This window comes from Coturnix japonica, chromosome 4 (genome assembly GCF_001577835.2).
Source record: "Coturnix japonica isolate 7356 chromosome 4, Coturnix japonica 2.1, whole genome shotgun sequence".
Taxonomy (NCBI): domain Eukaryota; kingdom Metazoa; phylum Chordata; class Aves; order Galliformes; family Phasianidae; genus Coturnix; species Coturnix japonica.
In genome coordinates, this window is record NC_029519.1 from 55,023,804 (window position 1) to 55,047,491 (window position 23,688).

A 23,688-nucleotide genomic window follows, 5' to 3' on the forward strand; every position below is an offset into this window, starting at 1 on the left:
GTGAGACAGCATAAAGTGTCACATTTTTGCTGGAGAAGCCTCAATGTTCTTCATCTCAGAGGAGGCACTCACTATTCTCAAGTGATAATTATGAGTAAAGCACTGTTAACATAGTGTTTTCAGAAGGAGGATCTGGACTGTTTCTGCCTACCTATGCAAAGGAATGACAAAACAGCTTCAATGACTAGATAAAAGGAGATAAAAGGTAATCTAATAAATCTGACACACTGGATGACAACTTTTAAAGGAAAGTATGTAGTTTGCTTTCTCTTCTTCTCTCACTGAAATAGCTGAGAGTTCTGCACTTGGTGTTTGATAAGGTACCAGAAGGTAGCTGCTTCCCAGGGCATCCTCCAGGAACCTGTGCCAAATGATCAGGTTCCTTATGTAGCCTGGCACATCAGTAAATATTTCATGCTCTTAGAGGTTGTTTGAACCAAATCCAGCCCAAATATATAGCCCATGTTTAAGTTATTAAAATCACAACCCTGGAAAGTTAGGGCTCCACTTAAAAAAACAATAGTTATATACATTAGATTATTTTATCGACCTTTCTCAAAAAAGGTCACATTAACTTTACTGGGAAATGTTTGCTGAAGTTGGTAGTTGGTAAATTTATATAGAAATATCTTCCCTAACATTTAAACATTAATATTCTGTCCTCACTTACCGGACGTCCAAACTCCAGTTCTGAAAAGAACTTATACCAGGGTTCATTTTCTAAATCTATGTCATCTGGGTTTATGCGATCAGGCTGGTGCAGTTGTGAAGGAAAAGGGAAGGAAAAGGCACACACTGAGCAAAGGGCTGGAAATGCCGTGTCACTTCAACAGTTCACATGCAAACACAAAACAAATACAGGGGAAGTGATGGAATAAAATAAAAAAATGGAGGTGGTATTTAAGACAGAATATTCTTGTTCAAGAGCTGTCACTGAAGGTTCAATACTTCCCTTTTTGTTGCTATTCTTCTAATGATTTAAAGACTTCAAGGATTTCAAGATTACTCTTTTTAAGCTAAGACTGATCTTTGACCACTTCTGTTAACATGGCTGCAAAAACCTTTAATAGTACTGAAGATTCTTTGTTAAGAAAATGCTTTAAATGATCTTCAGCTTGGCAACGAAGTGCCCATGTGATCGGCAACAAAGACATAATTCTATCATTATTTCTTTCAGTCATTTCCTTCTCAGAAAGCAAGTTAATTCTGGATCTTGCTGTCCTGAAGCAAGTACTGAGCAGAGATGAGCAATATGCATCATGCAAGCACAACTGTATTAAAAAGCCACTTCAGAGCATCGAACAGAACTTAACTACAAATTTAAAGTCCTGCGGTCAAAAACAGGGAACAAAAGTTATGCATTCCATAATTTTAGCTTTAGCAGCATTTTGTTGTGCTTTATCTCCCACACGTTTGTTGACACAAAGCACTTTTTTTTTTCCACAGCAAAATATATTGTTTTCGTCTGAAAATTCTCACAGCAAAGGGATAAAGTAGGAATTGAAGTCAGCACTGAGAAAGCTTTTCAGTGAACTGAATAATAATTGACAGTTATTCAAGCAGCATGAAAACATGACAGTGCAAAACAGTAGAGCTCCCAATGGGATGCTTAATCCACTGCAAACTTGGCTGCCTTAATTATTTTCTAAACAGCTTCAGTTACTTTGTAGGATCTGATGTATGCTGACCTGCACTGCAGAATTATAGGGAATCACTGTCTTAAGGATCTGCAAATAAGAAAAAAAAATCTTCTTATAGAAGATACTTCTGAATTTAAAATTTTGGCTGCAATTATGAGAACTTAGATACTAAGTATGGTGTGACCCAGAGAGCATTCCTCAAAGAAGGCAATGGGGTCCTGTAAGAATAGCGTTTCTGGTGATTAAGTATTTAGCACTCTTTCTGCATGAGTCAAGCTGTCACCAGCATAGCAGAGCAACCACATGCAGCTATTTCTGCTTTCTGCAAGAGATAATGCTGTGTACTTGACCATTTCAGGTAATTAAACATCTTACAGTGCCCTTCTGTTGTTTTGCCCTTGCACTTCCACCATGCACAGCCATTATTGAGCACTCCTATTGACAACTAACTGTTTAAAGTCAACCATAAATGAACAAGCCTCTAGTAGAAAAACACCACTGAAATAAGTTTCATGAACTTAGCAGTTAAGACTTATCACCTTGTTAGCAACTATAATTGATTCCTGAAGCACAAGAATCTCTTCTATAGAGAGATGAAGACATAAATACAAACACAATAGATTCAGAACTACAGAAGGTATTTCATCTGAGAGATGGAGGAACTGAGAGAGTTTAGCCTGGAAGAGAGGTGGCTGAGGTGAGGCCTTGTTACTGTGCAGCTATCTGAAAGGAGGCTACAGTGAGGATGGTGTTGATCTCTTTTCTCAGATGGTAAGGAATAGGACACTTGACAGCAGCATAGAGTTGAGACAGGGGGGTCTAGAGGGGATAGCAGGAAGGATTTATTCATAGAAAGAGCGCGCTAATGTGCTCTAGCCACTAATGGGTGCTCACCTTGTGGGACTAGATTTGACTTACTCAGATACAATTCCCATTCACATATCAGTGAATGGTGTGGCTACCACAGAGCTGTTAGTACTACAAATCTTGGGCTACTGACATTACTTACAGGGGCAGCCCACCTCAGTTTTATGAGCCTCCATTTCCAGTGTGGAATTAAATGCTTTAAAATGGAGAGAGTAACTGGCTCCTCTTTTATCATCAAATACTCTTGTTATTAGTTGAAAGCTTAAGCAGAAAAATTCTGCTCGCAAGGAAATAGCGTGTTTGAATGCAGTTTCTGTGTTTCCAAGTTCTCACTCTGTAGCAGCGTGCCAACGCCGAGAGCATAAGGGAGTGTGTGAAGTTAACTCCATGCACACAGCTCCTAACTTTATTTACAGACTGAACCGCAGAGGGCAGCAAACGTAAGAGAAGAGCTTTAGAGTTTGCAACTCCACTACTGCTTGCCAGCTGCGGGAGGAGGCTGCATTCCCTGGGCTGCCGCGATCAATACTCAGGCAATTGATTTCACTTGGCTTCAAGTCAGTTTTGCTGAAGGACTGCTTTCTATTATCTATCCTCCTGACAGACTTAAAATGAGCAAATGATTTTAACTTACACTGATTTTGGCTGGGGCTTAGAAAGTATCTCCCAGTCTGCTGGATCAGAGGGCAAAAGCAGCAAGAATTCATTTTATATGACTTGTCAGTCAAATGAAGTCATGCTTCAATACTCTAACCTAGAACCAGTAGACAATTCTGTGTACTGAACATGCATATAAAAATAATCTAGAATTGAAATGGAACTAGCAAAATATACTTCTATGCTTTGAGCGGACACTGATGAAAGCAAATCTACTGCCAATTTTAAAGCCTTTATAGCCTTTCTTTCTTACTCACTTCACTGAAGAAATAGAGAAATGTACAGACTGTTGTGTGAAAGTGGTATTTGATAAGTACAAGGCTGAAACTAGTAAAGAATAAATATTTAACTTCATGTGAGTAAGATTAAATTATTATGCTACAATTTACTCATTTACTGGAAGAAATACACATTTTAGGAAACAAATCCATGTTTTGGATGGTGTTAATGGAAAAAAGGAACATTTTATTGAATCACAGACGTTAGAGATGGAAACATACATCAGAACTTATGTACCACATTGGAGGAAATGGAATGTTTTATGGGAGAAAAAGGAACTGAATGCAAATTCAACAGACTCAGGTAATCTTTTTATTTTCAAAGAGTTATTGATTTTGGTATTATTTTTTTTTAGCTAATAGGGTTGAAATTACCAATGTCCAACTTTGCAACTATATCTATCTCTTCTCTATTTTGTGTAATATTTCAATACAATATGAAACATTTCTTAGACATTAAAAATCAAAATGCTTTGAGATGATGAAAAGGAAAGTTCTAACTCATGCAATATTAACACGGATGAGGATTTGGAATGTTCATCTGAATCTGGAACTAATACAATGTTTTCAGATGTCAGCTTTTCCTAGACGCACAGAAAAATCTTTTGGCCTACTTTGCTGATCATATTTTTGCGAGTCAGGAGTTTTATTTCCAATATCTGATTTAATGAACATGAGAAAAGCAAATACTTCAATGAAATCACTTCCAGAGCTGTAATAGCTTGCTCTACTTCAAGTGTTTTTAAATCAGTTAATAGCTACACTGCAGTCAGCATTACTTTCATGTCTTGTATTCTGCACTAACTCCCATTTTCCAGTCTTTTACAACTCTGAATCACACATAAAGAATCTCTCAGTTCTATCCATGAATATTATTCCATCAATTTTTTAGCTTTATTCTACAAAGAGACGTTTCCTTAAATTCACATAAGCTACTAAGCTTCCAATGGCAGAAGCCTGATTTTTCTCTTGACTGAAGCAACTAAACAGGGCTTTTCTGCATGAAAATATTATAAGCTTTAAGTGATATAAGGCTCAATTGAGAGCACCAAAAATGCCTAAGTTACAAACAAATGAACAAATAAACAAACAAAGCACCAGAAAGAATTAGGAAAGCTGGGACTTTTTGTCAATACATTAGTTCTTCTTAACTGAAAACTTGTATCTATGATTGCATTAATTATAAATGTAAAATCATTCTTGAACCATTCTGAAACACTCTTATTTTAAACTTTAATTTGCTAATATTCTTTGGCATTGGAAAAGTTGGCAGGTGACCTCAGTGTACAGTGCAACTTGAGTGGAACTTGACAATAAATTCTAAATCCCATGTATTTAGTTTGATTAATTAGCAGCCCACATAGAAATGCCAGCTCCTACAAAAAATGCATTGGTTCTGAAAGAGCTGAATTTCACAGAAACACACCTATTTTCTAGCTAAAAACATTATATTCCCACAAAGACCACAAAAACACAAAGGTTCTTAGTACAGGCTGTGTTTCATGATGTTGAAGTATTATATTTTCTGGAATTAAATTGTTTGAATACAATATATTAGAGAAACAAATTCTGTGAAGAAGCTTGTAATGCAACCATGTACAAGCAAATAATAACCCAGTATCAATTACTCAAAACCTTCTGAAAAATGGAGATCCTCAACTGTTTCAACCTCAAGGTAAAAGCCCAAGAAAAGAAAATGCTGCCATTGTTACGCGTCTATTTTCCTAAAGTAATGAAGTATTGAAATAGCACAAAAGGAAAAGGCTGGGAGAATGCATCTTTCAGCAAACAAAAGATTCTGCTAATGGTCATTTTGCATGCATTGATCTTAGTTTTATCAGACATGCTTATAAGAAATTCCACGACTGCAATAATTATTCAGAAAGCAGGAATAAGGACTTCAAATTACATGTTCATTACAGTTACATGAGTAATTGAGACTGGAAAGAACCTCCAGAGGTTACCCAGTCCAACCTCCTACTGAAAGCAGGTATAACCAGATCAGGTTGCTCAGAACTGTGTCCAGGTGATTCTTGAAAAACTCCAGAAACTGAGGTTTCATGGCCCATCTGGGCTACATTTACCAGTATTTGACCAGAACTTGCTTAAGCGTAACATTAGCCATATCTTCAAAATACAAATAATTTATTTTTATGCATTAGTTAACTAAAAAACACATAGAACTGCAGAACCATAGAATTGTTTGAGTTTGAAGACACCTCTAAAGGTCATCTAGTCCAACTCTCATGCAATGACTAGGGACACCTACAGCTAGATCAGAATGCTAGGAGCCCTGTCCAGCCTGACCTTGAATATCTCCAGGGATGTGGCATCCACCACCTCTCTGGGCAACCTGTTCCAGTGCCTCACCATCCTTATTATAAACAACTTTTTTCTTACATCCAATATAAATCTCCCCTCTTTTAGTTTAAACCATTTCCTCTTGCCCTATCACAGGCCCCACAGAAGAGTCTGTCCCCATGTGTGTTGTTATTACTTCTGAAAATGAGAGCTGGATACATATGCCAATTAGAAAAAGCAGCTTCCATTAATTCACAGTTCTACTCATCGTCCATTACATCTGCACAGTATCTATAAAATACCAGATTTTATGTTTAGCAAATAGAGCAAACTTGTATTTTCAGAAAAGGCAACCATCAGGGACAGCAATGAGAAATTGCTGCAAAATGGTATTTGAAAAAGACTTTTGATGTTAATCTGAGCAGATATAATCAGTCATTAATGATAGAAAGATGACATTTCACCATACCTCTTTCTATATATCACTATTTATCACTGTTTCATTTATGCCTCTTACCGGCCTTTCGTGTTCAAGGATTGATGACTTTCCCGGCTCATACTCAAAAATGCTTCTTGGTTCTGAACGGAACTTGCGAGTGTCTACTTTCCTGTCAGGAGGATCCCAGTCATTTCTAAATAACAAGTAAGAGCAGTTGAGTTAATTGACCATCGACCCCTTCTGCTTTATAGCTCCAGACATGGGAGATGCACACAAAACCAAATGAATTTCACTTTCCAACTTTCAGCTCAGAAATATCTGGACTAAGAACACATCTTCACTTGCTCACAGCAGGTATATACAGTACAGTAGGAAAAGTGCTAGTTATGTCCAGCCTATGGGACTGCTCATTCTTTTGTTTTAAGTGGTAGAACAACTTGAAAACTTTCTTGAAATAATATGACAAAATATGATGGTATGCCTCCTCAAATTGCAAATATACCGTATGCTTATGCAAAACTCAATATTTACTACACTAGTGTATATAATGGTATATATTTTTATCATTGCACAATATGACAGCCCAAACTAAAAAGTAACAGAATTTTCTGAGAGAAAAATAAAAGTAACCCTTACTATTCTGTTGGGTTTTTGTTTTTCCAGTCATTTACCATGTAGTTTTAATCACTACTTGCACATTTTGGGGAGATATTTAGGTAGTTCCTAATTTTTATGGCATTTTTGTGTAGTCGGTACCCATATTGCATTTGGAATAACTTTAGCTCTGGGGCAAATGATCCATTTGTAACTCTCAGAATGGAGGAAAGAGAAAGGAAATCCCATATATACGTCTGCATTTACATTAAGAAATCGCATGCTCTGATTAAATTCTGTTAGACTTTCTGTTGTGACTTGGCTTGATGTGACCTGACCCAATAAAGCACATTACATGCCTTAAAAATATGCCTGGGGTAGCTTTTGTTTACAGTGCAATTTATGGAAAACAGATAATTTTTTCATAAAACGCCCTACCTTTTAAGGGTAGTGGTTCCAAACATGGCTTTTTACTGTGCATGTTCACTGAGGAAAAATTACAGTTCCAGAGCAGAAAACATTGTCTTTTTTGAGAATAGGAAAATGGAAATCAATTTGCAATGTATTTCAAGTCACTTTGAAGAAAAAAGAATGCCACTGAAATTCTGGTTCACACTCAATTCACTTTCATTTACCACGTTTAGCCTTTAATCCCTTATGGACTGTATTTTTGAGCCCAACTGTTACTGGGAGCCACATCTTGTCTCCCAGCTATAAAAGTGTGATACGTTTAGACCTAAGCCTCTTATATGAGATTTTAAATGCTCATACTTTATAGGCAATTAAAGAAACTCCCAATGGCAGGAGAAGATTGGCAAGCTATATCTGCCAGCAGCAGGCAAAGCATAACTGACGTGTTTGGCATCCCTTGGCCTGGAGACCTTAGATTTCCAATGTCTGTCTTATAATGTAGGAGATTTAAAAAGGAGCTGAACATCCAAATTAAGTGCTGAAGCAGTTAATTTCAAGCTTGACAAAAGCAACTGTAACAGGCCTCAGCTTCTGCGACCAAAGCATTTGGTCTAGACCAGGTTGATGCCTCACAGAACCTCAGAGATCGAGGCTAAGCAGATGTACGTTTTAGTGTCTTGCTAACAAAACCTATGCTTCTGTATGACTTGCTAACAAGATTCAAATCTCTTGGCCTCTGGGAGGCAGTCCATCACTGACCCATATCCTCTGCTCTTGAAAACCTGTCTTCAACAACAGGAGGAGTCAAAATCAAGAAGATCATTCAGCAATATGATCTTCATCTGTTGGATTACCTTTTGTATTGCCACTACATGCAAATTTTACAAAAAGCTGTAACCATAGCCTTAATTTTTAGCCCTTATTGTCACATTGGTCTATATCTGCTATTTTTTCCTTTACCATTATCTTAAAATTGGATTAATGCACGTACATACCAAGAAGAGCTTTTGAAAACACAATGACTTACTTTTCTGGTATAGATCTTTCTCGCAGACGATGTGGTGGTACTGGGGGTGGCACATGTGGGGGTGGCAAAGGAGATGAGACCTTAAAGGCATCAGAGCTGCTGTCAGAAGCACTTTTAGACAACGGTCTGTATGTTTGTGTCTTTGCAGCTGGGTGTGCCTGAGCAGAAAAGGATGGACTGTAGCCACCTAATATAAAGCAAAAAGAGAAATAGTCGCAATGTGAGAAAGAATTTGAATAAAATAAGGCATGGAATGCTACACTAATCTGCAGTTAATAAAGCTGCAAGGTTGCAAATATGTGTAAATGTATTTTTCAAAAACATCTATCTGTATTTGTTTTTATAAAGTATATTGCTAAATACTATGAAATCCATGGTAATGCTTTTCAAATATTTGTATGTAAAACTATAAACACACAGGAGAACTGGAGTAAAGTTGAAATTAATTAATTATTATTTGTTTTTGAAGGGGAGGGAGAAGTTAATGGCTGTATGTATCTATCAGGGCTGTTAATGGCAACCTGTTATTAACCCCAGGGCTCATCCTCGCTCTGTCTTCATACATCCAGATTGAGGAGGAAAGGCAGGAAATGGACAACTATTACATAGTCTGAATAATTACAGTTAGTTTGGGACAATCATGCAGCCATGTATCTTGAATAGGATCATAAGTGTATGAACAGATCTTGAACAGCTTACACACACAAATACTCTCCATATTACACAAACAGGCTGTGTGAGAGTACACTGAATGCAACGCAGACATTGAAATGAAAGCGTTTATTCACAAGGCACTATGGTTTTCTGCAGATAGTATATTCACACTTCCTCTTTTGGTTCTATTAAGTAATTTTACCACATAGTTATCATCTTCTGAAAGACACAGCAATTACATATCTATTAGATGCATATGTCTTTATATGTCTTTCTTGCAGTTAAGCACCACCACCATCAGTGCCTATAGTAAAAACGAACGTGGTCAGAAAAGAGAAGTATCTTTATCAGGCACTCAGTGCATATTTTAAGTCTTCCTGTATATGTAATTAGTATTTGTACTTTCACACAGGAGGTCTCTCCTCATTTTGATTAGGAAAGGCTGTGTTGCTTACACTCACAAGCGAAAATAAATGCAGTGTAATCAGAAACTACGGTATTACAATGTATCCCATCTGCAGTAATACAGGCCCACAGCTGTAATACATTAACAAGAATGAAACCAAAATTAAACTTAGTTTCATTTGGGAAAAAAGGCATAAAAAAAAAACCATCAACCAAGATCAAGCATGATGATAAAAAGACAATAAAAAGTGTTTATTAAAAAAAGCAAGCACAAATAGTTAATTATTCCTGTTACTTGCTGACATTGACAACAGAGCTGTTTTGAAGTGAGGGAATAATTCCTACCAGTACTGTATGAATATGCAGTATTATACATGTCTGTGTCGTCATCTACAAAGAGAAATATACATGTTACAGTAATGCAGTATGTGCTTGTTTATCACAGCAACACAGCTTTCTTTTTGGAAACACAAACAGAAGATTAGCAGGCAATCAAGGACTGTATTTCTTTTTCTTATGTAGGTGTTTTCTGTTTTCATGTGACTGACATTCAGGACAGATTTAAAAAGCCATAATTGTCTTGCTTACATTTCTTATTCTCCCACTAACAATCTGTTTTACTATGCTAAATACAGGCCCCACCTCAGGAGAATAAGGTCTCTTCCTTCATGAGGGTCTGTGTGACTCTGGTTTATGCTGTTCCTTGGTGATAATTGTGATAAAAGAAGTCAACTCTAAAGCTATAAATATCACCAAAGCTCTGTTTCAGTAAAGCAAATAACACATTATATGGGAAAAAAAAAAAAGTAACTCAAAGAGAAAATGTATCCTCAAAACAGCCTGCATTGTTCTAACACACAAGCTCTCCAAAAATAAGCTGGTATGGCAATGGAATTCCAGTAGCCAATCTCTCATCCCTCACTCCAGAGATGAAGATTGCTTCACTGAGTTCCATGGTGACAACAATCACATTGGCTCCATGATTTCTTTAATCACTTTTATTTTTATTTTATTTTCAGTAAAAAAAGATAAACCCAATATAAGTAGACATCCTCTAGCAGAGGGAAATATCTCCCTGCATCAAAATCTGCCATTCAGTTGAGACATTTAATTTGATTCATTGTCTCACACTTGGTGAACATTTGCATTTTCATATGGCAGCTAATCAAAATGCAGAAAAGTGTATTTTTTGATACTACTGACAAGTACACAGCCAAGACAACAGCATACTTACCAGGCTTATGTACCATATGGATTTGCTTGAACATTGTCTTGTACCAATCCTTTGGCCTGTCAACTGTCTAAATAAAATACAGTTTTTAACAATTAACAAGGAATTAAAAATAACAAAGAAATAAAAATATCTACGTGGACAGATCAGACATTTAATGTTACTCTGGACACTGATTTAGGTTTATCATTCTTCGTTCCCAAAGATGTGCCTGTATCTCTTTGCAAGGCTCTCCTAATTTGTCAGTTGTTCCACACATTCACTGGAGGTTCCACACAGGGAGCAGGTGTGGAAAAGCTGCCATGCAGACACAGAAGCATCTCTCCCAATACCTTTTATGATGTTTGATCTTTTCAATCCCATCACCCCCACCCCAGATTCTGGGGTTCACAGCATCAGCCAGTGATTTGGCTTTATGTTATAAACCAGATGGGATTAGCTGAGGAATAGAATAAATTATTTTTAAATCACACATGCTTAATTCATATTCTCTAACCCTACATGCCAACCTTTGTTTGAGGAATTAGCAGTATTCACAGGCTACCAAGTAATTCAGATGCTGTCCTGCTTTGCATATATTACAGCTGTTGCAATTAAAGGTTGAAAACACGTTATCACCACATGTGAATGAACAATCAGCCAAATAGCATGAAGAGGACCTAATAGGTATCTGCAATTGGTACCCAGGAGACTCCACAATCACTTCAGTATTCAAATAATTCATCAGAAAGTAGTGATTAAAGGAGGCATTTATGACTTTCGGTAGACCTTCTGAGTGGGGTACTTTCTTTTCCTAGCTGAAGTGCTACATCACTAACTACAGACAAAATATATGACTGGACTTCATTTATTTTTCATTCTGTCTTTTCAGAGTATGGACTAATTTTGGTAGAAATTAGCAAAGCAATTCTTTTTGGATAGTCACTCACTTTCTGAGATATTATTTTCTCTTTCCTAGGATCCTGTCAGCGGTGAAGTCTAATCCTGCCATTTAACTGAATGTTTTTCTAAGTATTTTGCTCTCTTTTCCAAAGACTTCATTTTTAATGCCTTGGAATGCCATCACCTTTGGGGCAGGGCTTGGCACAGTGGCAGAACTTAAGAATCTGAGTTTTCAGGTTTCTTGCACTTGCTGGAGCTGACAGGAGCTAGAGTAGTGCAGAGGTAACATGCTGCCACGGGATGGGAGAGCTGTACAGCAGCCCTTCCCTTTTCAGAACCTTTGGACCAAGTGTTTGTAGGAATATAAAGTGAAGAAAACATCTCTGCTTTCCTTGGCTAAGCAGCTGTCACTAACTATATTCCAAGAGGAAAGACAGACTTGCAGGAGAACAGCACATTGAAATCGGGAGTCAAGATACTCCAAGATTCTTATTTACAAGCTTCTTTTTTGCTTCTAACTATAGCATCATATTTGGGAGCATAATATATATGTTATCTATAACCTCTGAATTTCCATTTACTGCTTTTTACATACAGTATTGCTGTTTTCATACAGGAGGAAAAAGAGAAACTTTTTAACACAGTGTGCAACCATAAGCTCAATGAATTAGAAAGTTTTTTCCCTTCTGATGTTGTAAGTCTGAATCTTCTAGGAGAAGATTCCTGTTTGGATTGACCACTGACACTGGAGAGAAAGCAGGAGCTACACCCTACCTTCTGTTCCCAGGAAGTGCAGTTACAGCGCTTTTGCATGTTTCTGCATAGTACTGCACTTCTGCAGCATGTCAAGGTGCAGCATATCTGAGCCTTTTGCTGACAAGTCTATCACCTTTGTTCTCACATGACTGGAGTACATTGGGTTCAAATACAGCTGTATACATTTAAAAGGTAATCTCAAATCAATATGTTGAAACTGCCTCACTTCCAGCCAAGTCTTAAAGAGGCAGAGTAAGGACACAAAGTGACATACGAGACAGACACACTCACTCACACAAGCTGGCATAATCTTTTAACTCATGTCTCATCATCAGAACCAGCTTTATAATTCAAAGCTTAAAAAGACTCAAGACAATTTTAAATTGAAACAATCAGAAATGAAGAGCAAATCAAGCTGAGAAATACCATAATTCAAATCACATTATATTTTCAGGAGAGTATCTCAGAGAAGCAGACCAATCTGAAAGTTAAATATAGGATGGCAGATTGCCAACACTGTTAAGCATACTTGAGGGGGATTTCTGTTATACCCTTATATAACTAATATGCACACTATTAGACCGATCTGCTATTAAAAAATAAAGGACAAAAATAAAAACTTTCTCCTGTGTGCAACAAAGGGACACTTGTACTTAAAGAAGGGGTAGGAAGCTAGAACACTGATGCAAAGAAATTGATTCATTTTTAAAAGCTTGACTGTATTCCTTTCTAAGTCAAAAATAAAGAAATGCCAGAGTTTCCCCCCATTCTTAACAAAATTGTCCCCATCTTACCACTCATTCTGAATTTCTCCTATTGCTTTTTTCCATCAGTTCCTGCTCTTCCCCCTAATTTTTCAATCCACTGAAGCAATTCCTGGCAATTACAACACAGCCCCATAAGTCAGCAGTGGCAGAGAGGATACATCCAACAGCTGCTACATCCTTGCACCTCAAAAGACTTCACCTGCAAGGGCTCTGCTGCTTTCATCCTGGCTCCCACTCTTCTTACACTCCGTCTTGCACAGCACGGCTTCCAGCAGGGAAGGCCAGTAAGCACTTCCTCTACAGACCCAGCACAGCTGCCACTGTGCTCTCTGGACCAGCCAGAAGAGGCTGCCCTGACAGCAGAGTGGAAAGAATGCTTCAGCGGAGGGAAAACAAACCTTTTCAGTCTGACATCCCAGGCCACTCAAGCCAGGGACTGGTGGCAGATGATCGGAACTGGGCTAGTCTCAATAAAGGGGTTTCCACACTATTCGTCTCCACGTCATCTAGGGACACAGCAATCATATATTGCACATCTACAGAAATACTACTCACTTAGATTACTGACCAAATTAAACTACACTACACTGATCAAGTGTGAACCACTGCTCCCCAGAATGAAGGAGTGTGAGATTTATATGTGTATACATACACAGATACACATGTATACTTGTACACATGCATAAATACATATACATTTATTTTAAGAGAAACAAAGCAACTACAATTATTTCACATCTCCAAAAGGGAGGAATACAAGAGAAGAGAGACAAAATTTTGATTAGTTCTAATTAAACCAGAAACACCAAGTTGCCCAATTATGTTCCCATCAGCATTTTCCTTTTCTGTCAACACACAATATTATATTCATGAGCTGCCTGATTGCGCACACAGTATTCCACATTATATAAGAGTAGAAGAATGTGAAAAACCCATTACCAACAATCAATTCATTGTATGAGTTCATACGCAGATTCCCCAGAATTTCCTACCGTTCTAATTGCTGTAGGGATTCCAGATTCATCCACTGGGCCAATCCCTGCATAATGTGGAGCTTTAATGACTGTAATTTTTTTTTCTTCCTCTAAGGATTTACAGATTGGTATTGTACTGGTGGTGCTGCTGCTGCCAATGGTCTGAACATGTTGCGAGTATGTCTCTGTGGACTCTGAAAGGATAACATGAGAGAATATTGTATAACGACACAATAATTGTACTTGGCAGTTATAACACGCCGCCCAGTTTCACTGTGGTTTGCAAAGATGGACAATAATTTTGAGAAACATATTCATATGTAACACCTTGTAAAGCGATCACCTGAGCCGGGGCTGAATCATAACCTTATTTATGCATTAGGCTATCTAGCTCTGATCTTAGTAGATTAGATTGCACTCAGAGCGACCTGATGATGCACTCATTTTCAGTGAATCTTCAGACTTTTGTGGTTCACAGACATTGGCAATATTCCTACCTCTCTCCCCTAAATCTTCCTTTAAAATTAAATAAACTAGTATGCCACTATTACAATCTCTCTTTAAAATACAGAGAGAGTAATTCATTTAACAAAAACAAACAAAAAAGACCCCCAAGCCCAAAAAGCCACCCATCTCACTGCTGGGATGCATCACATGACAATTGTTGTGTGTAGGAAGAAGAGCCTTGCTCCTTCAGGCAGCATGTTTCAGTAAATCAGTGAGCTGCTATGACAAAGCGAGTTTTCCTGTACTGCGCAAGCACAGGTACAGTGCCTGCAAGACATGTCTACCGCAGGAAAAATGAATGGAAGGAGTAAAAATAAACATTCTGACACTACTGGTGAAGGTTTTGATTTAACATCTTTTGATTATTCTCAAGCAAAATATTTGAATGGTAATATATAAATCAGTGAAAGGAGCTCTGGTGACTGAAAATGCTAGTTTTAATTTGGATGTTTTGCCCATAGCTACTGTGGAGATTTGGCATGACTGTTTCAGCTGTTTACTTAAACCTGAAGTCCTGCAAATACTCCAGTGCTACACATATATGGTGAGGGGCAACTCCACATGGCACATGTCTGAATATTTGGGCCTTTTTCCCAAAATGCATGATGTTAAATTTAGAAAACATTTGGGATTTGATCCATCCTTCTTTGTATACGGCCTCAAACTGAGGCCATCAGTGGGATTTTTACATGAGCACAGAGAATGAAATCAGACTGTTACTGTGGAACACAGAACTTGAGCATCATACAAGAGTAAAAATCATGGGAAAACATGGTCCTGGTATATCCAAGACAATATTGATACACCTTACAGCTCAACAAACTGGAAGCAATCAAAGAATGTAGCACTTGAGCATGTGGAAAAACCCATGTGGGCAATTTTTTGCATCTATCACTAAGACCTAGATAGCAGCATTTCTCTAAGCTGTAAATCTCAGTGCCAGAACTGCCACCTAATTTCCCTACATGCACAACAAAAAAGCAAACTCCTGGATCATAATCAGATGGTTTTATGTGTATACTCTTATCTGAATCTGCAAACTCTGACAGAAAAAGAAGCATTTAAATGACTGTACTGGCAAAACTAGATTATACTGGCAAAGCTCCTTTATGAGGTTAATCATGCAAGTGTGTAAGGAAAAAATAACAACAACAGAACAATGACCTACAAAATTACCTAAGTAAATTATAAATTGAGATGGCTTGAGGTGTTTAAAAGCTCAGAGCCCCCCCTTTGATGGCAGTATTTCAACTGAAACTTACAGAGGTTGTGGGGAGAAGCAATGTGCAAAGCTGGTCTTTGGTTTCTTAAAGAGAGCAAAAGGAAACAGGCTCTGCAGGTTGAGCTGTTTCTATATCTGCTCCCCTTTCCTCAGGAAAGCAAGTGGAAAAGTGGTAAGAGGTCACTCTCATAAACATAAGGAGGATGAGTAATAAAACTTAAAAGTAACTCGAGTTCAGGAACCATTACACCTAACAGTAAGTTCTATTATCTTTTGCATTTACTTCCTAAGGAGATGAATAGACAATGCTTGCATTATAGATGCAAAGCCCTTTGCCACTGTTTGCAATTTTGGCCAAATAAATTGGAATATGTTGCATAATATATAAAGCAAACATTCTGTGCAAGGCTTACCCATCATCCTGCCATGCTGCATGATAACAAGGTTGGAATTGAGAGAAGCTGGTGGAGAGTAAGCTGAAGAAGGGGAAAAAGGCCTTTGAAAGTGACTCACTGGGCTGGCAGCAGTGCCAGAGTTCCCATTCACTGTGATCTGAGCCTGAGAGAAACAAAACAATATCCCATTAAATGACACACAAAGCCCTCTGAATGCCATCCCAAACAAAAAGTAATGTAAGACTGTCATCCACGCAACAATTACCACTTGTCAGGTACCATTATGGCATCTGCATTCTCTGAAATACAAAACTCATCACCTGCAGAGCAGAATGCGTTCCATTTATACAACTTGAATATATACACACCTTGTACCTCCTCCCTTCACTCCTTGTATATGCAGCCTGTGAAGCATGCTAATGATGGGAGGTGGCAGATGGGGCAGAGTCTAGGCAATAAAACTGAACTGCACAAACAAGGTCTGACATCAGTATAAAATGGATATGGCAATAAAAATTACTCTCATCACGTGACAAAGGCTGCCTGCCAGAGATTGCTCAGTCCAGCAGACGTGTTCCCATGATCCACACGTACCACCCCTGTTGATATTAATGATACTTCTGAGAAGACTGAATGGAAAAGTCTCATTACAAGTAGCTAAACTGAGTGAACCAAAGCTTTAAAAAATAGTTTGGAATCCCTGCACCTGGGCTGTAGTACTTGCAGGGGGAACTTTGAAGGAATCAGAACAGAGATACCAAGAAAGCACATGGAGTGAAATTAGAGAGCAGAGAAAAGAGAGGAAAGCTTTCTATCACATCTCTTCATGGAGATCTTTGTTTTAAATCTGAACAAAATCAGGAGAGCTATAACCTGCTCAGTTTAATTTAACTAAAGAGAAGAACTAAAACGTAAGTATTCATAGTGGGGCCCTTTGAATGCTGTAAATGTAAAAGAGGAACAGCAACGCGTAAGTAAATCCCATATTATAAGGCATATTATTATTGCATTTAAAAATGAAATGGTTCATGACCTCTTGTACTGATGCATGCTTTGGATATGAGTGATTTGAATTTTTTAAACATCTCAGTTCCCAGTAGCTATGCAAGTGAAACCAATTCTGGCCCCTATGCATGCATCATACGAACTCCTAAGGTGCATACCGATGATGTTTCTTTTTGGAGAATCAGCTATAAAATCATTATGCCTGAGCCCTCACTAAGGGTCTCAGGAACAAACAAATCTCCTCAAACTGGATGTGTTTCTGAAAGCATGATTCCAGCTTATGTGGGCACATTAATAGATGGCATACCCCTATGTTGCTTTTATTCTCTCAGTGGTTTCCATCTATGCAATGAATCAGTGTCTTCTTTGAGAACGAAGATCGTACAAGTATCATTACACGAGCAGAGCCACTAGCAGCATGTGTGCATGTGCCACCAGCTTGTCCCTCATCTTCTCATTTCATAGATAAATGTACAGCCATCTAGCCTTCAGAGGTCTGCTTTGCCAGTAGTTTAATCCCTCTACAGGGCCCTTTGGGTTGTTTAGGGATCATTATCCTTTGGTGGGAGACTCATCCATTCTATCTGTAAATTTAATAGTGAAACATTTTCACCTGCCTAGACATATCTCAGATAGAAAGTGGTGGCCAAAGCCATAATAGATGTCTCTACAGGGAAACTATTCATAAAAAGAAAAAGACAGTTCACTTCGGCTTACAGGCAAAACAAACATAGGGATTGTTTTTGATGCAGGTTAGAAGAAAATACAGATGTTCCAGGCTTTCCATAACTAATCCTATGGTGACCATGCCTTGTTTACATACACCCCTCTATAGTGATCATAGTACCTATGATTACAACAACTGCACAGCATGCACTTTAACATCACTGACTCCACTTAAAATTTTTAAGTTTTAATGCTATGTTAACAATCATGGCATTTACATGCCTGATGCTATTTTTTAAACAGCATTCACTGAACTGACTGCTGCTCATGGACTCTATCTGCATGTTTGGGCTCAACGGCATTTTAGAAAACATGAAATATAAAAAATGTATACACTGTTCTTTTTCAGAATTTTAAGTGCTACATTTGGACTGCAAAATGACAGCATGCTGAAGTGTTTGTACAAAGTTGAAATGCTGTTGTTACACCATAAAACTTTGGTCTCAGAACATTTCTCAGGTCTGTAATTCAGTAACAAATAGCTCACTCTAAATGAAAGCCGTATTCTGACTCATTTTGGTCATGCAAATAATCTCAAAACAAATGAAAAGTGATCTGGATTTGATCAAAATTCCATACATCCTCTCTACCCCTATCTGAGTGTACTAAGGTACAGAATAGTGGAAATACATATAAACAGTAATTGCATGCTGCTGTTCTCCTTGAGTTAGCTAAGAGAAAAGAAACAGGACACTTGAATACTAGGAACTTGTTTCTGAAGTTTGCTCCTGTACGAAACAGTGCTTAAGAGAAGGAAAGGTCAGTTAGAGGAGGGAAAAACAGCTTCATGCAGTCAGTGGTCATGTCTGGGAGAAAAAAAAATGTGTTAAGCATTGCCAATATTTACTACAAATGTAAGGTTATACTAATGGAACGTCTATCCTGCTATAAGCCAAAAAATGGTGGCAGCCAAGATGCTGCAAACCTGTAAAATGCTAATGGTACTTTAAATGTTTATCCAAAATTTGCAGATCACTTGCTTCTAGTGCATTTGGAATGGATATTTATTGAATTTACTCTCATTTCCTGTAAGTAAAATGTTTGATGCACCTTGGACAATAACATATATGTGCAACAATTTCATACAATTTTCCTGTCTATTACCAAAATTGCTATGCAAATTATTTGTTTAAACAACTGTTACAAAGCATACTTCAGACTGTGAACACAGGAAACTTAAGAGAATACTTGTTTATGTAATGGGGTAACAGACAAGTTTGAATTCTTTTCCCCTTTGACAACCTGTGAACAAAATGGAGCAGGAAAAAAGGAAGGATAATTACATTGGAAGTGGCAGCAGTGTTGGTTAAGGTGGTGCCATCTGACACAGCAGACATCTGGCTCAAGGTTGGGGAAGGTGTTTCAGAGCAGTCAGTAGTATCATAGCTACAAGTCTGCAGCTCATCTAGAATGGCTGTGGAGGACTCACTCATTGTGCGGGAGGAGCACTCACTCATGGCAGAATCTGTGCTTACAGAGGCTGTTTCGTTCTTGTGGATAGTATTTTCAGAAGCTAGGAATGGGCATTTATATGAAAACTGTGAAAGGGCTGGGGTTTTATAAAAGCGTGAAAAATCATCAAGCGTTGGCAAAGAATATGGTACTAGATGGGTGCCACTGTCTGGTGAGAAAGAGGCTCTGTTAACTGGTACCACAGGAGGAGGAAGAGGCAGTGGAGAAGCTTCTGTTGCTGTTTGTCTGTGTGTCTGTGAAGCATTTACCTCCATCACAGGGGCAGTTACTTTCTGGTTTCCAAGCTGAGATTTGAGGGAAAAAAAATAAGAAAAAAACAGATTACCAAATGAATAAAAACTTTCCCCTTTGCCTCTTGTTGCGTGTAGGAGAATTACAAAAGCGTAAGTTTTTCCAGCAACCCTAGGAAGTTCACATTCACATGGATTAGGAAATAGATCAACCACGCTCTACATTAAAGTACAAAAACATTAAAGAAATTAATATATCAAATACTACTGGAAGCAATGCCAGAAACTGTAGTGTGTTCGGGCTGAATAGTCTGTATATTCCATAATGTATCCCATAATTAATAATAGTATTAAAAAATATGAGACTAAAGAACATCATTTTCCTTTTGTTTATAAAACGAAGAAGGCATATGCAAGTCTGATCTTAATCTATTAATCCATTAACCTTAATCCATTAATGTTGCTCCTTTTTATTTTTATTTTTATTTTTTATTTTTATTTTTATTTTTATTTTTATTTTTATTTTTATTTTTATTTTTATTTTTATTTTTATTTTTATTTTTATTTTTATTTTTTTGTCAAAAGACAGGTATCATTTTGAAATTAATATTAAGGTATAAATGGGCAGGACCACAAGCTAAAAAGAAGTGCTAATATTGAATGTTCGTGTGACCTGTAAGATTGTCTTTGTATTTATTTTTGCCTCTTTTGATTGAATACATCTTCTCCACTGCCTCACTGATAAAAATGTTTGGATGACCTCAGAATTTCCAAGCACTCTGGAAGCACCCTGTCAGCCTACTGGATAAGGTGTAAGCATAGCTGCCTTTTCAACGTTAGAGAACTACAGGATTGTTAGGGTATTTGATATAAATATGAGGAAGAACAAGGGTTGGGAACACAAATACAGGACAGGGATGATTTAACAGTTAAACAAAACACACTACCTAGCTGGCTTCAGCATTGTTCCTTAAAAGAATTTGGGAATATCCTCATGAGGGTGCTTCTGAGAATTACCACATTATGAAATTTATATTCTGATATTTCATATCAGTCACAAGACACTGTGATAAAAACTTCCCCAAACTTGGCTTTTTGGATCTGTAACTTGTTTTTGAATTTAAATTCCAAGAAAAGCATATTGTTACCCGACCTCTCATAGCTGTACAATGTTTTCTATACTACGTATCAGCCACAAACTTTCTATCAGTTTCTGAAATATATCAAAATGCTGCATACTTCAGCACAGAGCTGACAGGTTCTGGAATAGTTGCAGTGAAAGAATGTTTTGGATTTTTATTTATTTAAAACAGAGGGCACTGAGATGCCATATACAGCAATTACTACTTTAAAAAGCAACATTTACTCACCAATATTGTTACTGATAACATGTTGGTGGTTGTTGGTTTTTTTCTTTTCTGTGCTTGACATATGCAGATGTCTTTAGTCATTTGAAAATGTTTTAAGTCATCAGATTAAAATGCCATTTTGACATTTTAATCCAAAATCTGAAACTATATTTTAAAACCCTTATAGGAGACTTGGAATGTAATTCAGATTATGCTACTTATAAGGGATAAGTTGGGATCCAGTTCCATAATTTTTGCTGAGATCAATTAAAAATTACAGAAATAATCTTACTGAGGTCAGTAGGGCTATTCCTATGGTCCTACTATGAGTGTTTCAGAAATGAATTTGAAGCATATTTAAGAGACACCCATCACTTCTTTCAAAAGGTTTGGTGTTACTGGATCTACAAGATGGCCAGAACTTGCTGGCCAGATTTGTAGTTAAAACAGTAAGAAACAAAAGCCTGTAGTTGAACAGTCTAAAATTTAAATCTTATTCACAGCAATTACTGAAATCTACAGAATTAAAAATATATATATATATAAATAGTAAAAAAGATAATCCATACGTTAAGTCTGAATATTATCTTATTCAGAAAAATCAATTATTGAGTGGATGACTGTAAAAGGAAATACTATTATTAGAAAAACTAATTTGCCACTGGAAACTTCAAAAGAACAACAGAACACTATTAAATTATCACCAAAACCAATCATATACACATGCAAAACAGCTGCGTATACAGCAAAATTATCAGGAGCTTAAGTTCTCTGCATTTACGTACTCATATAACCAACAGTAATTTCACCAAACCATTGAACACATAAAGGGTAAACAAAACTATGCTTCATTATGGATTTCATCATCCAAGTCACAGTTCAGTATCTCCAGCAAAAGACATGAACTAGGAGACAATGAGCCAGCATGAAACTGAAGTTCTTGACATAATGTCCTCTCAGCATCCCCAGAGAAAAAAATGCATATCACTGAGCTAAAATATCTAAGTTGCTCACTGACCTCCTAAAACAAAAAGTGACAGTGCATACTCAAAAAACCTAGTAAGCTTTCTGGCTTCAAACAGATGATTTCCTGCATGCTTGAGAGAAGTAGGGATGGACAACACGAGGAAAGATATTCAGGGTGCATCCAGAGAGCAAGTGAAACTGAACTGTTAAAAATTGTTCTTGGCAAATTATAGCTGATTTCATTGAGACTCATTCTTAAAAAGAATATAGCATAGGTGGAAGGAATACAGTAATTCCAGATATTGGTTCCCAGAATGAAGATTGTCAGCTTGTAGAGTAACTTGAATATTCTGACTGATTCCAGAGTTCTGTCATAGATATAATCATCATTCTGGGGCAGAGCGGATGAAATGGTGACTGAAAACAACAGTATAAAAAAAACACCCCACAAAACAAATAACAAAACAATAAAAAACTTAATCTCTCTCAACATGGAGTGTTGGTAAACACTAAATAACAGATACCTTTAGCTACTACTAAATCCATATTCCTCATCACTGTGAAGAACATGAGAAAGACAAGGCTGAATGCATTTGAAAAAAATAATCTTTTATTACCAGTTCAATCCAGTTTAGGTTTGTTATTTTCATAGCCCAAGAAATGGTAGAAGAAGTCAGGTGGTTTAATGGCCAAAGAATTCATTTGATCAATTAGAACAATGAAAAATTAGACTACTTAATTCACTTGGGCTATGGAGCAACACTTGAGAAATAAATATTAACACAGTCTTGAAGTGAATTGAAGGCCTCAAGCAGAGCTTTCAGTGGTCCTCAGGAACATTTACCTTCCATCAATTACTAGAATGTCAGGCCTGAAGCTTTCAGTTTCCAACCAATTCACATAAAGTAGACAGATGGCCCTACTATAAACTTCATAACCAATCATCTGTCATTTAAATTTGAGATTTGCGGACTAGTGCAAGGTTACTAATGACACCAAAGCACTGGCCTTGCTTCAACAATCAAGACATAGATAAGGAGGATGAGTGAATAAATTCATTTTGTTAATGTATAGCAGAGTTTAGTAATCAACGTTCAAATTACACCCATACACTTGCACAAATGGGTAAAAATACCTCTATTTCTTATAGGCAAAAGATGATGTCAAAAATCTCAATACTGATGCTGCAAGTTACGTTCCTGTGTCCACTTTTACTAACTAATTATCTTATTCTAAACTCAGTGTATGGAGGTGATTCAGCCCTTGTGCAAAACAGTTTTGCAGAAGTGAAAAGGAAAATTAAAGGCTTGTTTTTCTTTGCTTGCCATCTGTCTCTAAAACATTGAAACCTGTCTCCTCATCCTCAACAATACTCATCATACATCAACAACTAGCAAACAGTATCTGTATTAGATAAAGCTTTTCATTAAAAATAGGCTTATCTTCATAGATTCATTATCTACAGCTATGGGGCTGGCCAAATAAACACTTCCATAAGCATTTAGCCTTTACTCATCCCTGACAGTGGTGCAAAACTAAGACTCTGATCATCTGTAGAACTCAAAAATTCAGGACAAATGTTTTGCATCCTCAGTTTTAGAGAGCAGTATCTAGAGCAAAATAGCACTCATGAACACGGGCACAAAATAAAGATTAAAAATACAAGGTGTTTACATCAGAAGCAGCAGCTCAAAGTACTTCATCAGTTAAAAATCTTTGCTTATTAGAAATCTGGATAATGAAACTTACATTGTTTAATATTAACAAGCACTAATTTATCTGTTGAAAGAGATCAGGATATTTCTCTCACATTTGCAATAAAGCACAGAGTGGCAGGATCTCATGAAGTTTTAAGCAATGTTAAGTGATGACAACAAAAAAACAACCCACAACTATACAGAGTAATTTGAATACTTCTCTTTTCACATATGC

At 37.2% G+C, this 23,688-nt stretch overlaps 1 protein-coding gene across 50 annotated transcripts in view; it reads right to left on the reverse strand.

Annotated features, from left to right (window-relative positions):
• The window catches only part of SORBS2 (sorbin and SH3 domain containing 2), a 135,473-nt gene that overhangs the window by 32,744 nt on the left and 79,041 nt on the right, over window positions 1–23,688 (reverse strand). For 28 of the 50 annotated variants that reach the window (XM_032444458.1, XM_032444471.1, XM_032444461.1 and 25 more), the window contains 8 exons: window positions 19,022–19,495; window positions 16,026–16,170; window positions 13,902–14,077; window positions 10,508–10,574; window positions 9,619–9,663; window positions 8,215–8,401; window positions 6,261–6,375; window positions 671–754 (listed from right to left, as the gene is read on the reverse strand). In XM_032444458.1, the coding sequence (XP_032300349.1) occupies window positions 671–754; window positions 6,261–6,375; window positions 8,215–8,401; window positions 9,619–9,663; window positions 10,508–10,574; window positions 13,902–14,077; window positions 16,026–16,170; window positions 19,022–19,495 (1,293 nt within the window). Of the gene's footprint in view, window positions 1–670; window positions 755–6,260; window positions 6,376–8,214; window positions 8,402–9,618; window positions 9,664–10,507; window positions 10,575–13,108; window positions 13,233–13,901; window positions 14,078–16,025; window positions 16,171–19,021; window positions 19,496–23,688 lie in introns of those variants that run through there. The other 22 variants (XM_032444475.1, XM_032444486.1, XM_032444481.1 and 19 more) reach the window with 12 other exon arrangements.